The sequence below is a fragment of the Delphinus delphis genome, chromosome 18 (assembly GCF_949987515.2).
Source record: "Delphinus delphis chromosome 18, mDelDel1.2, whole genome shotgun sequence".
In the NCBI taxonomy this organism is placed as follows: Eukaryota; Metazoa; Chordata; class Mammalia; order Artiodactyla; family Delphinidae; genus Delphinus; species Delphinus delphis.
The window spans coordinates 11,702,117-11,717,659 of record NC_082700.1 but is presented as its reverse complement, the minus strand read 5'-3'; the positions used below and the strand labels follow the sequence as shown (position 1 = coordinate 11,717,659).

Sequence of the window (15,543 nt, the reverse complement as noted above, 5' to 3'; positions counted from 1 at the left end):
TGAGAGTCCTCCTGCCGCTGCAGGGGACACGGGTTCGTGCCCCGGTCCGGGAAGATCCCACATGCCGCGGAGCGGCTGGACCCGTGAGCCATGGCCGCTGAGCCTGTGCGTCCAGAGCCTGTGCTCGCAACGGGAGAGGCCACAACAGTGAGAGGCCCGCGTACCGAAAAAAAAAAAAAAAAGAGACTTTATGTTCCATACATTTAAACTGCCTCCAAGAGGGAAGCTCCTCTTTGCAAGCCTCCTGCCGAGGTGGTGTCCACACACCCTCTGGGGGGAGGGTGAATGAGTCAGTCCCCAGTCCCCTTTGCAGCCTGGCCTGCCACTTAGCAGGTTGTACTGTCCTGATCGCTCCACTGAACCGCCTGGCATCAGGTCCAGCTGGTTTTGATTATTGCATGAGGCCTGGAGCTGGACACCAGCTCCTCCACTAAACGGCTGTGTTATCTTTGATAAGTCTGTTATCCTCTCCCGGCTTCAGTCAAAACAAAACAAAATAAAAGGCTCTTTCCAGATAGAAAACCCAATAATGCGACTCCAGTTCCAGCTGAGTGTTTTCACTATGGTTTCTTCATGGCCACGACCTAATCTGGCATTTTAAAGTGCAGGAATCATTAGTGAACTACTAGAAGAATGGGCCAAGTTCATTTAATCTCCTAAATGTCTATGGTTGAGTGGAGGAAGGGCTAGTGGAGTGAGTGATGCTTTTCTTATAAATGTTACCCAGTGAGGCCCCCATCTATAGAGGCAGCCATTAGAAATAGGGCAGACTGGGGACTTCCCTGGTGGTCCAGTGGTTAAGACTTTCTTTGCTTTCCAATGCAGAGGGTATGGGTTCGATCCCTAGTTGGGGAATTAAGGTCCCACATGCCATGTGGCCAGAAAACCAAAACATAAAAGAGGCAATATTGTAACAAATTCAATAAAGACTTTAAAAACAACAAAAAAAGAAAAAGAAATAGGACAGATAGGGCCCTCTTACATAGAATAGTCTCTCTTTTGAGGTGTATACTTTGGAGACTCCACCTGGCATAGAAATCCCTCTTCATCCTTTGGGCTAATTAAATTAGGTTCAGGATTTAGCTCATGCTTCGTTGTTGAGATTAGATTAGAATGAGTGAGACTCCCTGCTACAGATCTGAGCTTCCCTCCTGCTGGCTTATGGTGCAGACTCCATCTTGGGGATGTAAAGCTCTGGGCTCAGCTCTCCCTTTGTTGGCAGAATGAGGCTAGAATGTGCTTCTTCTGCCCTCTGTATTTCCCACTACACTATGATTTTGTCCAACTGAGGCAGAAAATTTCCATCCAGCTCCTAGCAGCTGTGTGGCCAGTGGCTTATGTAATTAACACTGCCAGCGCTTGGGACATGATTATAAGGGATGGTTCTCTTGGAGATTCTTCATTTTGTCATTTAAACTACCAGTGCAAGCTCCGTACTTGACAGGGAAAAACAATCTCGTTTGTTTTAAGGAGACAAAAGGTTTATCATCATCTGAAAACATTTATTAAACACGTGTTGTGAGCAGAGCACGAGATAGTTTAGAGATGGTTCAGTTTCCAGGCTTTTGAATTGAGGCCGTAAATGAACATCCTCCATCCGTGTACCATGTCAGTGAGTAGAAACATTCCCAGCTGCTTTAGTGAGAGGAGCTTTCATCTTGGTGTGGAGGCAACTGCATCAAATAATCCCTCCCAGTTAAAATGAGCCTAGAATATCCCTAAAAACTGATCCTGTTTCAAATTTGGTTAATATTCTTCTCAAATGGCTCTACTCCTATGCAGGAAATACTGAAATAAGTGAAAGATGGCAAGTGCTAAAAGAAGACACATCAAGGAATAAATTAACTCTTTTTATTGCAAATTGGAAAACAGTAGCTACTTCTCTTTTTCTTTCTGTGTTGCCTAGCAACATGGCCAGGGAAATGAGTGGGCTGCCTCTCCCTGCAACACACACTCACACTTCCTACCTCATTTTGAAACTCAGGAATATAAGCTGCTTTTCTTTTTTAAGGAATATTGAGACATTTGACCGCTTCTTCACAAACAAGAAAATCTATATTTTTGTTTATGTTAATTATGATGGTTTAATCAGCTTTTTTCCTTCCCTGAATATTTTTGTTACCTCTTTTGGTATTTTAGAATAGTCCTATACAATAGGAGTCTGCATGCCAGATATTTTTCTTCTTGAAAGCGCTGATGGCAGTGTACCAAGCAACTGCCCTATTTTTCCAAAACACTGTTATTTAAATTGCTGTCTAGAAGCGTTTGGTCACAGATGCAGATCCGGGAGGCTCTTTTCCATCCATGAACTTTCTGGGGTCCTATTTCTTAATATATCAGGAAGAAAAGTGTTTTATTGTGTAGGTGGAGTGAAGCTCCCCATGATACTCCCACATGGCTGACTTTTGTAGATTATCTGATCAGTCAGTTGATGTGAAGAGTGGGTGGTTCAAAATAGAAAGGAAGCCAGGATTCTAGACACTCTCTGCAGATCTGAGCTCGTTGCCTGGTGACCAGCAGAGGGATCTCTTAGCAGAAAAGGGCGGAGGGGAGAAGAGGGAAGGTGACGGGTGAGCGGTTGGGGAACCGGGATAAACACTGGGAAGGGAGCAGGGAGGTCAAGTTCGCGTTCTTTCCGTCTTCCAAACATACCATTTTGAAAAGGCAATGTTTATTGGGTGTATGCGGGGTGCAAATGCAACCCTTGAGTTGTTGCTCTGGGGCCAGAATTTCCTGAATGCCAGCTGGGGCTCCTAATAAATTATTGCCTGAGGTAAGCACCTTCCTCTTCTACCCAGAATGGGAAGGAAACGTTGAAGGAAGAATTGCCTAGATACATAGTAGCAGAGTTGGTGTTGACAGACCTCAAGGGCCCAAGAACCCAACTGGACACAGAGGAAGGCAAAAGCTCATGAGCAGATCAAGCCAATAAGGCAGAATAAGCACCCTTTTCATCTATTTAGACGCTTTCATGATCTTCCCTCTTATCCAAATTTGATGACTCTAAAGGGTTCAATGACCTCAGAAACCGAGGTTGCCCATTCAGTGTTGTCCCACTCCTAAGAGAGCGCAGGGCACCCAAGAAAGCCGCGTAAACAAATCTGTACCTGCCCTTCATCTTACAGGACCTGTACCGCCCCCTCTCCTCAGATGATTTGGATTCAGTAGGAGACTCAGTGTAAAAGAGACAATGGAGCAGTGTATATGGTTTGTGGTTGGGTGAAGGTTTCACGTTTCCTAAGCAAACGTCTAACAGCAAAATACACAAAAGAGTTTTGCATACCTTGAAATTATGAAGACTAAATCATATAGAAGGAAATATCCAGGTATTTTATATTAATCCTTGAAAGAGGTATTTTTTTATATCGCCTACGTTGATTTGACTGAGGGAGCTTGAACACAGACTGGCTCAGTTGGTGAGGGTTTTGTGCCAGGCCTGGCTCTAGATGAATTTCATGTATGGGCCCGATCTTAGTTTCAGAATAGGCTAATGGTGTAGCAAGACAGTCATAATTTCTGTAGATGGGGTTTTCATTTTGATCATAGGTAAACATGTAGATACAAATTTTCTGTACAATTCTGTACAGATTTTCTGTCTAAGCAGATTAAAATGCCACTAGCAGACATTTTTTCTTAAAGTTACATTCTTCTTAAACTTTACATTGCTGATTTTAAAGTACTTTTATTGCAAAATAATCAAAATATTCAAGTAGCGTTCTTCTTCTTCCTAGACAATATTCAGAGCTACTTGTCATTTTGTGGGTTAGTCTAGGTGAGGAAAAACACCCATGTCAAAGACATAGCTCATGAAGACTCTCTTGTTAAGCATAGGAACTTTCCTTATTTTTGTTGTAAAAAGTAAATTTTACTTTTTAAACTTATCTTTCATTGAAAACAGCCTAAGTGTAGCTTAAACATGAAGAATTTTTTCAATGGCGTTGCTATAAATTATATAATTCCTCCCTATAACCATATATATAATTTTTCAAATATATAAATGCTGAAGCTAGGAAGCTTTTTTTTAAAACATACAGACCTAAAAAATTGTGTCTGGACTTATTCCAAAAAACCAATTTGAAAAGCAAAATTCTTTTAAATGTTGCTACATAAATCAGGTCCCAAATATCCAAATCTCTACTCTGATAAATCCTGGATCTTACTGGTATTTTGGAAATTTTCATATGCAAAACTCCTTTGTGTTAAACTAAGTAAGTCTATGATCATAACCTATTGTTAATCATTAACCTACTAATTCTGCTTTCCTAGTCCTCTGTTTAAAAATTATAGTCAGCTTTGCTTAAACATAAAACAATTATTTTTAATCTGAATGTTAAGAACTAATTTAATGTGTATGGTCTATTGTATTTAAGCCATACCCTAGTGATCATTTAGTTTTACTAGTTCAAACACTAACAATTTAAGACTTGTGTAGCATGGTTTTGATATTTTACAGGCTTGACATATCTCAGTAGGTGATAAATTAAAAATGTATGATGCCACTTGGAGGCTTTTACTTGGGGTTTTCTTTTTCAAATTTTACTTGAAGATTGAATTTAAAAACAAAATGTTTGATTCAAAATGGAGAGAATTTCAGTTGTCATATACTGTTTTAAATGTTATCCATTTATCTCCTTGATAAATTGCTCAACTATCAAATTTTACCATCTGGTTTATAGTTACATATGTTACTATCTCACTTTCCAAGTGAATAAAATATTCCAACCATAAGAAGGAGAAGAAGGAAAAAAAACAGTACAGGCAGCCTAACAGCATTTGAAAACTTAGCCTTATAAAAATTAGTGCCTCATTATCCTGTCTGTTGCAGAGAAAGACACTTCTCTGGCAGGTTATTTGAGAACTGCAAACTGAACCATTCCATCTTGAAAGAACAGTTCATAATACCTGTTCCAGACTTCAGATTTTAAAACTGTTTCCAATAGAAATGAACAGAGACTCCTGCTGAGATCAAAAGGCTGCTTTGTTTTAGCTGAAACAGTAAACATCTGTGAGGTTGCCTATGCTGGTGTCTGTTCTAGTTATGTCTTTGTAAGATGCATTACTTAATACAGTTGAGTCCATAAAAGATTAGTATGTATTTGACTGAACTGTCAAAAATGCAGAGAAAGCAGTGGAACAGTTAACCTAAATCTGGTGGGGTCAGATGGTCCAGAACAAAAAATAAATTCCAATAATTTTAGCTTCCCTGAACTGTCAATCTTATGGACAACTACTGCTTAGAAAGGTCCAATAAACGCTATTTGTTCTGGATAAGTGGTAGATATTGCCAATTGATATGAAGCCCAGGGCTTTGTTTAGACATGGCAAAAAGAAACTGGACTTGTACTAATTGCCGATAGATATCATGGCCAGCTTTCCATCCAAGCAGTTCCGAGGGAAATGCTATTCCACAGCATTTAATCTTTTGAACATATGATTTTTATTAAACGACTGTTCAGGGGCAATATATATCATTTACTTTTGAAACTAAAATCCCTCAGAGATTGAAACAGCACACCATTTATAGACTCTGAGATCTCTTCCTGTGCAGAGCATAATTCCATTATACTAAAGCAGAAATTAAAAAAAAAAAAATGCTTAGCAACAAACCAGAAGTTTTCAGTTTATTGGTGGAACCAAATTGATGATTTATAGGCACTTAAGATTTACTTACTTATAGAATTCTTTTTAAAAAAAAATTAGACACTGAATTTTTAAATTGTTCTACTGGGCAGAAGAGACCTCCAGCAAAAGCAATGCATTTTTGTCCTTATGGTAGACCTTAAATGTTCTGTGAAGACATTGCACTCTAGGAAAAATTTGGTCATTGGCACTTACATTTTCACCTTTAGACATCGTAGAGAACGATACAATAAACGTATCCCTGCTTTTAGCATTTTAGAAGTGCAAAACCTAATTATATATCAAGTATAAACTTCAGTGTGAACTCAAAAGACTGGTTCTGAAAGCCACGTGGTTTGTTTCTTCTTCGTCTTGCTTAATTACGTGGGGTGGGGCAGGAGTTCCCAATGTTTTCATACTGTCATAGACTTGTGAGACGTGGCAGGTCCACACCCATCTATACACATCCCTGTGTTCTTATATTGGCTCATCTAAATATTAAAAGTATCAAATACTATCTTCTAAAAACATTTTGAACCAGAATTCATGTGCCACATGTGTTCCCTATGTTAACCAGCAGGGGTATTTTGGTTGCATCCACTGCAGATCTGTACATGATTTTTTTTTTTTCATTTAAAAGTAATGGAATCTAAAAGCCACATTTCTTAGTACAAATGAATGAATATATAGAATAATATCCTTAAAAATAATTCCATATATTTTAGCTATTGGACTACTAAATTTTTCATATGTGGCCATGTATCTACCCAGGTGTGTAGGTGTTTACGTAAATTTGCAGGGCCCAGTGTGTATATGGGTGTGCTTATGTAAGTATTTGTGTATGTTTATAGACCATAAATGGTAGAGTATGGTATTTGTGACACAGCCTTATAAGTTACTGGCTCTTGTGGAATTGTATGTAAAACCTTTCATGTCATAAACCATTACCCATGACATATTAATTGAGGCATATTTAACTTCAAAAGTAGTTTTCTAAACTCGTATGGCAAAACGGTTCCAAATAATAGGCAGATGTACTGATTTCTTTTAAACAATTTGGAATCCAGTTAAACAAAAATTTCAAATTCAGATAAATCCAATATTGTGTTAACTGTTAAATATAAGCATACATTAATGCTTATATTGTTATGTCCTGATATTCTATTATTACAATGATTATATACTATCACTGTTGTTTCTCTAATGTGTATGACATGTGGTGATTGTCAGTCAGTATTCACTAAGAAAAGGAAGTATTGATTTATAGGGTTGTGAGTGGGTGAGTAATTATATTGAAACATAAATCGAAGAGAATCCAAACTGTGTTTGATTTGAAGTAAGTTGAATTGCAAAGCCAGATAACCTGTAAGGCAGTTTTGTATGTTCTTTCAAAACACGATTCTAAAGTATTGATGTATTTTCAGTAGTAACCCTACTATACTTCCTGTATGTGTGTATAACAAATACACACGCTCCTGAAAATGTTAACTGAACGAATATATTGGGAATGAACTTTTCGGCCAACCCAATACTGTATATACGTACATTTCCTATTTATGCGTATTTGCATTAGCCTGGCTAGCATCTCTAACTGTGCATGTCAGTGACAACGATATCCCACAGCATTATAGTGTGAAAATTAGAGATATATTGAATTTGAAATACCAATTGCCTGATGCAGTTTGTTATACTGTCAGCTGAAAAATATTTGTAACTTTGTGCCTGTAATGCATGTGGAAAAGATAGGAAATCTGAGGCCCTAGCTGTAATTTTTCAGGGTGCATGATATATAGTGTCTTTAAAATGTGGTTCATTTTAGTAAAGACGATGGATAAATTCCAAGATAGTATAAATGATGCATGTTATACATGGGTGTTTGTATTATATATGGCCACAAAATGGTTTTGAAGCCAGGGAAGTAGGTATCTGAAAGGTCATAGGCAAAGAACTATGAAAGTTAATTTTCTTGTGATGTGTTTCTTTGAGTTTATATTCATCAGCAAGCAAGGAATTGAGTTTATTTGTTCTAAGGACATTTTACTTTGAAATACACTATGAATGTTGTAAATTTGGATAAAATTTTTGCAGAGAGGTTGACGTATTTCCTGCTTACAGTTTGAGTTGCTCGGATGTGCATTCTCTTAAAAAAAGCATTTGGTGTTAAAATGTTTTAAACAGCAACATGTTTTAAAATCCATCAGTTGAGGCCATCAGCAGAGTTTTACAGAGCGAAATGACGAAATGTTTCATTGACCTACCCAATTTTGAAAGTTCCATCACTTTGTACTGTGGCTTCACTGTAAAATGTTGTACCTTGTGTTTCACACTGGACCATGTTATTCCCCTCAAAGTTAATGTTGTGACACTTACCACCTTAAAAATAACTATAATAAACAGGAAAAACCACCTATGTTGTTCAGTGAGTTTCTTTCAGAAAACTTGATAAGTAGACATTGAAACTGAAATGACTGTGTGGGGTAAGGGTTACATTCATAATCATATTTATGGTGTTTTATGATGTAATTAGCATCAGCAGATGATACCTGAGATACTGCAGAATGACATCGCATGACATCCAAAGTATAAAATACTGACAATAACAATGAAATAAGACTATTTTGTTGAAGAATTCTGTTTTAGTTGGTTATATTAAAATCACTAATACACTTGCCTCTCAGGGTTGCATTAATGGTGAATATGTCAAACAAATTGGCAAGTGGTTGAAAAAAAGAAATTTTAACCATAGTAACTTCCTCCTGGGCATGAAGGCATTTTTCCCAAAGTCATCTAACTTGCAGGGGGAAAAAATGTGCATGTGTATATAGGTGCATGTGTGTGTATGAAAGGTATTTTTAAAGTGCTAAATAAATAAATATATCATAAATAACTATAATAACAAACTTGATTACCCAACTTTAATATAGAACAAAGACCCATAATCTGTTTCATTCTTAATATGGTATATAAGGGAGAATAGAAAATTCTACTGGCCTAGTTAGAAAAAAAATTTTTACATTAACATTATTATAGAAGTCTAAAATTCTGGTTTGAAATCTAACATTTTTACTAGGTTCATTTTAACCTTAAAATTATAGTTTGCTGTAATTGGTTCTCTTTATTATTTCCATGATAACCTAAATATAGTTGGTACTCAAAGCAATAATGGTACAGCTGGAAGGAATGTTTACAAGTTTATAAAATTCCAAATTGTGCTTCTACTTTCTGAATATAATAGACTTCAAAGTGAAATGGAGCAGGTGCCTGAAAGAGTAGTGCTGGGAATCCAAACTGAGGAGTAAATCATGGAGGGAGTTATTTTATTGAGAGGAGGTTCCCCTTCCAAACTATGATTTCACAGCGAGGAACTCCTAAGAGGAGACCTGGTGCCCTCCAAGACAAATGGTTGAGATTTTAAATGTACAGATCCTGGCTCTAAGTGAGCGTAGTGATTAGACGGCAGCAGCAAAGCAGACTGCCCCGTACAACAGAGTCGTAACTAAACGTGTTTATTTCTAATATCTCGGCTCCGTGGTTTCACTAACATAGATTTCAGTATTCCCATTTTCATTTTCTCTTCCTCTGAGTAAACCTATTTTATGAATGACAGTTCTACAGTCCTTTTAAAACTTTGACCAAATGTTTATAACTTTTCACGCATTTCAGTATTCGTTCTGAGTTATGCACGTGTTTGCTATGCCGTAAACTTTAGGTTATGCGTACTGTGGAGAATGCAGACAAGGGAATTTGGAAAAAGGAATGACTTTTGTGCCTTGCTTCAAGTAATGGAGCCTTATTAGTTATTGTAGATTGTAGATTGTTATTGTAGATTGTAGTGATTGTAGATTGTCATCAACTTATTGTTCTCTACCCACTTGGAAAGTAAATGAATATATGTTTTTTTCTATATACACAGAGTCCCTTGGATTTCAAGCTCTCTACACAAAGGTTGTGATTTAATTTTGTTATATGAGATCATCTTTAGACATTCTGTAGGCCTCAAGTCAGGATCACCAAAACAATTATTTGAGTTGGTTAAATATTTGTTGGTTGTGTTTCCTTTATAAAATTGATCCAGTTGATTTCTAAATTCTTTTACTGCCATTTTCCAAAAAAAATGTTAACAAAGTAATAACTGCATGCCGAGACAGAATGTGAAGTGGAAACAATGTAATTATCCAGACAAAGCTAAAGTTATCTGGTGAGGTTTTTCTACCTTGATTACATCAGTTGGATCAGTTGGATATTTTTGTAGTCATTATTCGGTGTGGACCCCAGCTGAGTGCCATTCATACAAGTGGCAGGAGGAACTCGTACCATTTTATGTTTGAAATGAACTGTTTTTTTACTACATAGTCATCAGATACATCTTGGTAAAATGTGGTTAGAACTGTTATGTCAGCTTTCTCACTTACTTCAAAAAAGTGTGATATGTTCTCCATCTGTTACATGATCCAAAGCTACACTTAGGGTGTGTTCTTACTGAGGCCAGTGCTTTTATGAAGGTGTGCCATGAAAGCGTCCAGGTGCCAGCAACCTGTCCACCTGGTTCCCATTAAATCTGCCTGGAAGCGATGACATTTCAAATGTCAGAATCTCTCTTAGAGCAGCTAATTGCGTTAAGTTCTAAAATTACTATGTTTTGCACTGTACACCCCTATGCCTTGGAATTCGCATACTGACTGAAGCAAACACAAAATCTTATCATCATGTATCCTATAAAATGGTTTATCTTCTCAGAAAAACCAAATAAGTAAATTGATTTCATTTATAAGCATGCAAAAATATAAGTGGGCCTTTTAGCTTCTGTAGGTCATAGATAGAGCCTGATTCATCTCATTGGGTTAATTCTAAAGAACAAGAACCTACACATTTTCCCTTTAGTATTTTCAAAATCCTTCAATCAGACTTATGGGCAATAATCAAAATGTTCCTACGCCGTCTAAGGTAGTATATTTAGGAGTAGTTACCAGGGTACTCAAAGGGCTTTGGTGATTACTGAATGACTTCAACTGGGAGAGACAGCAAAAATGTTAAGTGACGAAATCAGAATCCAAAAATAACGGGCTGGAAGGATATGAATGTAATAAATATGACATTAACATGAGTAAATGTGAAGTCTTAGACTTGATCCAAAACGCCAACCTCTCAAATATAGAATAAGGATATCTTAACACACTGTGAGTTCAGTGTAGGCTTAAAAGTTATGTTGTTACTGTTAAGCCAGTATGATCTTAAAGTGCATTAATATTCTATTCACAAGGAAGAAAGCTCTACCCTTCTCTCTCTCTGTGCTGGTCAGGGTACACCTAGAGTATTGCATTTGTTTTGAGCACTAGCATTAACCAGAGAAATCGACAACTGGAGGGTCAAGGGGTCACGGGGCCCTGTCTGATGACTAACAACCCAGAAAACTGGGATTATTGAAATTGAAAAAGAGAAGACACAGAAGGGGCGAAGTATCTCTTTCCAAATATCGGAAACATTGTCCTATTGGGAAATGCACTGTACTGGGAGAGAGCTAAGAACAACAAATAGGAGATGTAGAGGGGCATCATTTGAACATAACTTAAGGAAGAACTTTCTTTGCCTTATTAACAGTTAGGGGGCTGCCTTAGGAAGTAATGTGTTCAGTATTGGAGGTGTTTGGACAGAGGCCATTTGACCACATGCTTGGGATTTTTGTAGTGGGCATTTGGTCTCTCAGTGGAAGTAGGGTAGAACAGGTAATATTTAAGGTCCATTTCAGTCCCTGAAATTCGTTGAATCCATGAATAGTCATTGTCTTGGAAAAGTGTATAATGTTAACTATCTTACTTCTTTGGGGGAAAAGAAGAGATAACACTGTTAGAAATTTAATACATTTATTTTACGTCATTTGAGCATAGTAAATAAAATGAGAACTTTCCATTTTCAGAGTACCGTGTTTGTAATTAAATGTTTTTCTCTTACAATTGTCTGTTACCTTCAGACAGTATGAAATTTGAAATGACTTGGAGTATATTTTCAAACCTAAAGTTGAAAATAAGCAATTTTAAACATAAGCAGACTTGTGTTAACCCTACTTTTTTTTTTTTTTTTTTTTTAACCAGAGCCTAAAAAACCTGAGGGGTTTTTTGTTCATAAGGCAGAGAAAAACACAGCTGGCACTATGGCCAGCTTGAAGGGCATCAGACATTTGGTGGCACTGTTGAAAATGCAATTCATTAGTTGATAAGGCAGTTTAGTGAATAATATCCAGCAAGTTTATTAAACATTATAGTTTAAAAGATGTTTTCGTATTATTTGGGTCAGAATTCTGTATTGAGTATCTGACGTTCTTATTAAAAGAACAAGATTTTGGAATTGAGTCCATAAGTCGTGGACATCTTTGCTAGGAAATACGCTACTAGTCTATTAATTTGAATGCTTGATTCTGAAAGAATGTGTCTTTGTATTCTAAAATCTAAAACGCCGTATGACAGGACAGCACCTGCCATCCCAAACCACAGTGTGTCTGCATTATTAAACACCATTTGTGATGCTGCTGGAAGAAATTCAAGGATCAGAAGGCCCAGAAGAGAAAGTCTACATTTTAGACATTTCCTTACTGCTTTTCTGCTTGGAACACCGTTTGTCTACAGCACAAGCAATGACACAAGGGATAAAAGATCTCCCTGTTCTGGAAAACACAAACCTTCCCCTCAAATGCGGTAGCGTTAATGTTTCTTTTCTCCAGACCTCGACATCGTAAATCTGCCTTGTCTCAGCCATGTATTCCAATATTATAGATATCAGGTTTTCACAAACAAACATCCGTAAAAGTCAGAAGAGCACACTTAGAGGCTCGTACATTTATAGTGCCTTCGACAGAGTCGGTTATGACAGCACTGTTAGTGTCCCAGCAAGAAAAACTCTGTTTCAGGGTCGCAATCTGAATCCTTTCTGGCCTGCCACAGGACAAATGCGTGCTTCTGGTCACAAAGGGAGATTGAATGAGATATAAGGATGGAAACAGCTCAAGTCACCAGGCTGATGGATTGGGGGATTATTACCATACTGGAAAGTAAAAGGCACATCACACAGACTAGGTGACCTTCAGGCATGTGGTGTACTAGAGTCACCACAAAACTTCTAGAAAGTCCTGTGAGGAAGCAGATGCATCAATGCCATGAATTTAACTTTTATTCCCATCGTGTCACCTGTCAGCTTTGATGAACTCGTCCCATGGAACGTGGTCATCTTAGCGCACCCAGGAGAATGTGCAGTTGACTCAAATGGCGCTGCAGTGACTGAAGTAGCGTTTGCCCGATTATATGCATCCTTTGGGTGAAGACTAAAATCTTTGAATTTCCTGATATCATTGGGCGTAATGGCAAGACACTGTTGGGCACAATGACAGTACGTAAAACTTCTCTTCCTACTTACTTTGTGCACAGTTAAGGCTGGATGGAATGGGGAGGAGGTTGAAGGGAGACAGGTAAGCAGAGCAGAAGTAGGTCAACTTTGCTTCTCGCCACCTCTTCATTATTAATTCAACTACAGACGCTCTCTCCCTTCTCTCTGCTCCACAGACAGCCGGCACCATGAGCCCATGCCGCCCCTCACCGCCTCCAGGCTCCCATCAGGCCAACCAAGTGGATAAACCCAAGGAAACAGAAGGAGGATCTTTTAGGACAAGCTGTGTTCACTGTTTAGAAATAGCATTGAAATGTGCAAATTGCTTTCTCAAGGAATAGATAGAGGGATGGAAGGATTCATTGTTAAAGTACCTGATCACAGTATTAAATATTTGGTATTGGTTCATCCTCTGAGCTTTGTGATATAGTTGTTACCCTGTTTGCTCTCGTGGGTCTTGGGTCCAGATACACCCCAAATTTACAAAGGAATCACAGGCTTAGGCTTTCAGTTCTCTCTTTGCCTCAGGAATACAAGTAATAATAAGTCAATGTTTCTTGCTATGTAACATTTAATGTATCAATAACTTGCTTAGTGCTATGCCTTTATCTCAAAATGGAATTAAGAAACCCACTCTTCAACCTTTCTCCAAGGATGTGGCAAAGCTGAATATTTTTTAAAGGATATTCCATAAAAAACAAACTGAAGAAAATTTGTTTCTATGGTAAGAATAGAAAAAAAAAAAAAAAGAGCTCAGAATGACCCCTTATCTGAAGCCTGTTTGCAGATGAGAGTGTGGAAGAGTGAGGTGAGATACCTCAAAGCTGCCAAACCTAAACAGTGCGCAAAAGGATGCTAACGTTGAGAAAAAGAAATAAAAAGTCACGGAACATCCAAAGGACGGTGATGAGCCTGACTCAGTTAACGCCATCTGTTGTTGGGTAATAGGGTGGGGGGGGGAGGTAGTCCCAAATGAATAGTCTAAGAGCCTCCCTTTCCGAGTGTTAAGACCAATTACTCCCTGGTGGTGGGTACGGTTACCTCCCGAGATTCTGGGCTGGGCACAGCACCTGGAGACTCAGGTAGTGGGACCGAGGATGTTTATTCTCTGTTTCTGTTTCCCCCCCGCAGAGCTCTCAGCATGGCGGCTCCTCCACTTCACTGGCATCCACCAAAGTCTGCAGCTCGATGGACGAGAACGACGGACCTGGAGAAGGTGGTGAGTTTTGGACTTGGTGTCTGAGGAGAAGGCTCAGCTCGTGCTTGGGCAGAGGATGGGCTGGCTAACTTTACACCCACCAGGAAACTGTCACTTCTGCAGCAGATGAGCCTGAAGCAGCTTCAGAGGCTCGTAGCAAGGGGGTAGGATTGAATGTGGCTCCCACCAGGGACGGTATCTCCTCTCGGGGGCCAGGAAGAGGGAGTTAGCCTAATGTGGAGACGTTTCCCATCCTCTGAAGGTATAAGCACCCTAACAAAGCCAGCTATTGCCCACTTTGCAAATAAAAGGGGGTAATTGTTGCCTTTGTTGTTCCAAATTCTGTTCACTTCTGGAACAAGAAAGACATCTTTACTTTTTTTTTTTTTTTTTTTTTTTTTGCGGTACGCGGGCCTCTCACTGCTGTGGCCTCTCCCGTTGAGGAGCACAGGCTCCGGACGCGCAGGCTCAGCGGCCGTGGCTCACGGGCCCAGCCGTTCCGCGGCACGTGGGATCCTCCCGGACTGGGGCACGAACCCGTGTCCCCTGCATTGGCAGGCGGACTCTCAACCACTGCGCCACCAGGGAAGCCCCTACATCTTGACTCTTTTGCTTGACTGTGATAGCCCTGCAGAGGCACTCTAACTTAAGTGAAGTCAACATGTGAAAATCTGGCTTTACAGAAAGAATGAATTGATGGCAATTGCAAAAATATTCTTTGGACCTTAAGTGAATTCCCTTCAGAAAGTGGTGAGATGATGTGGATTCCAGAATAGACTTTTTTGCTAACTCCTGGATTGTTTTAGATAAGCCTCTTCGGCTCTCCACATCTCAGTTTTTCTTCTACGAAATGGAGATTGTAATATATGCCTCTTTCCTCCCTGGGGGTTATTATCAGGCTCAAATCAATTATGAGAAAATATTTCGAAACTAAAGTATAAAACTGATATGATCAAGCCACTGTTACAGAATCAGCACCCCTTATTTGTTTTAAATAATATGATTTAATTTTCCAATAAAATACCATTAGGGGGAAACATTTTTATTATGTTACGTGAGATACCTGACTTACCCAAGGATTATTTCTCGACTACCATGCAATATCAGACTTTTTTGGTATTTCCAGAAGTATGAAATTCAGAAGCCTCTTTTGTTCCAATGTGTTTTATTTACCTAATGAAATGAAATGGTCCTTGACGGAGCCTTTTTGGCTAACTCTTCTTAGCCAAAAGCCTAAAAGATACATTTTTTTTCAATAGTCAGGAAAAAAAATCCCAAGCCATGTGCTCCGGATGGGTGCCCAGTGGAAGGAAGGATGGAAGTCCCTCCCTACATTTCCCATCTGAAGCCAG

At 38.8% G+C, this 15,543-nt stretch overlaps 1 protein-coding gene across 5 annotated transcripts in view; it reads left to right on the top strand.

Annotated features, from left to right (window-relative positions):
• The window catches only part of DCLK1 (doublecortin like kinase 1), a 325,658-nt gene that overhangs the window by 249,375 nt on the left and 60,740 nt on the right, over positions 1 to 15,543 (top strand). For 2 of the 5 annotated variants that reach the window (XM_059996033.1, XM_059996035.1), the window contains exon 7: positions 14,125 to 14,209. In XM_059996033.1, the coding sequence (XP_059852016.1) occupies positions 14,125 to 14,209 (85 nt within the window). Of the gene's footprint in view, positions 1 to 3,125; positions 5,540 to 14,124; positions 14,213 to 15,543 lie in introns of those variants that run through there. The other 3 variants (XM_059996031.1, XM_059996034.1, XM_059996036.1) reach the window with 2 other exon arrangements.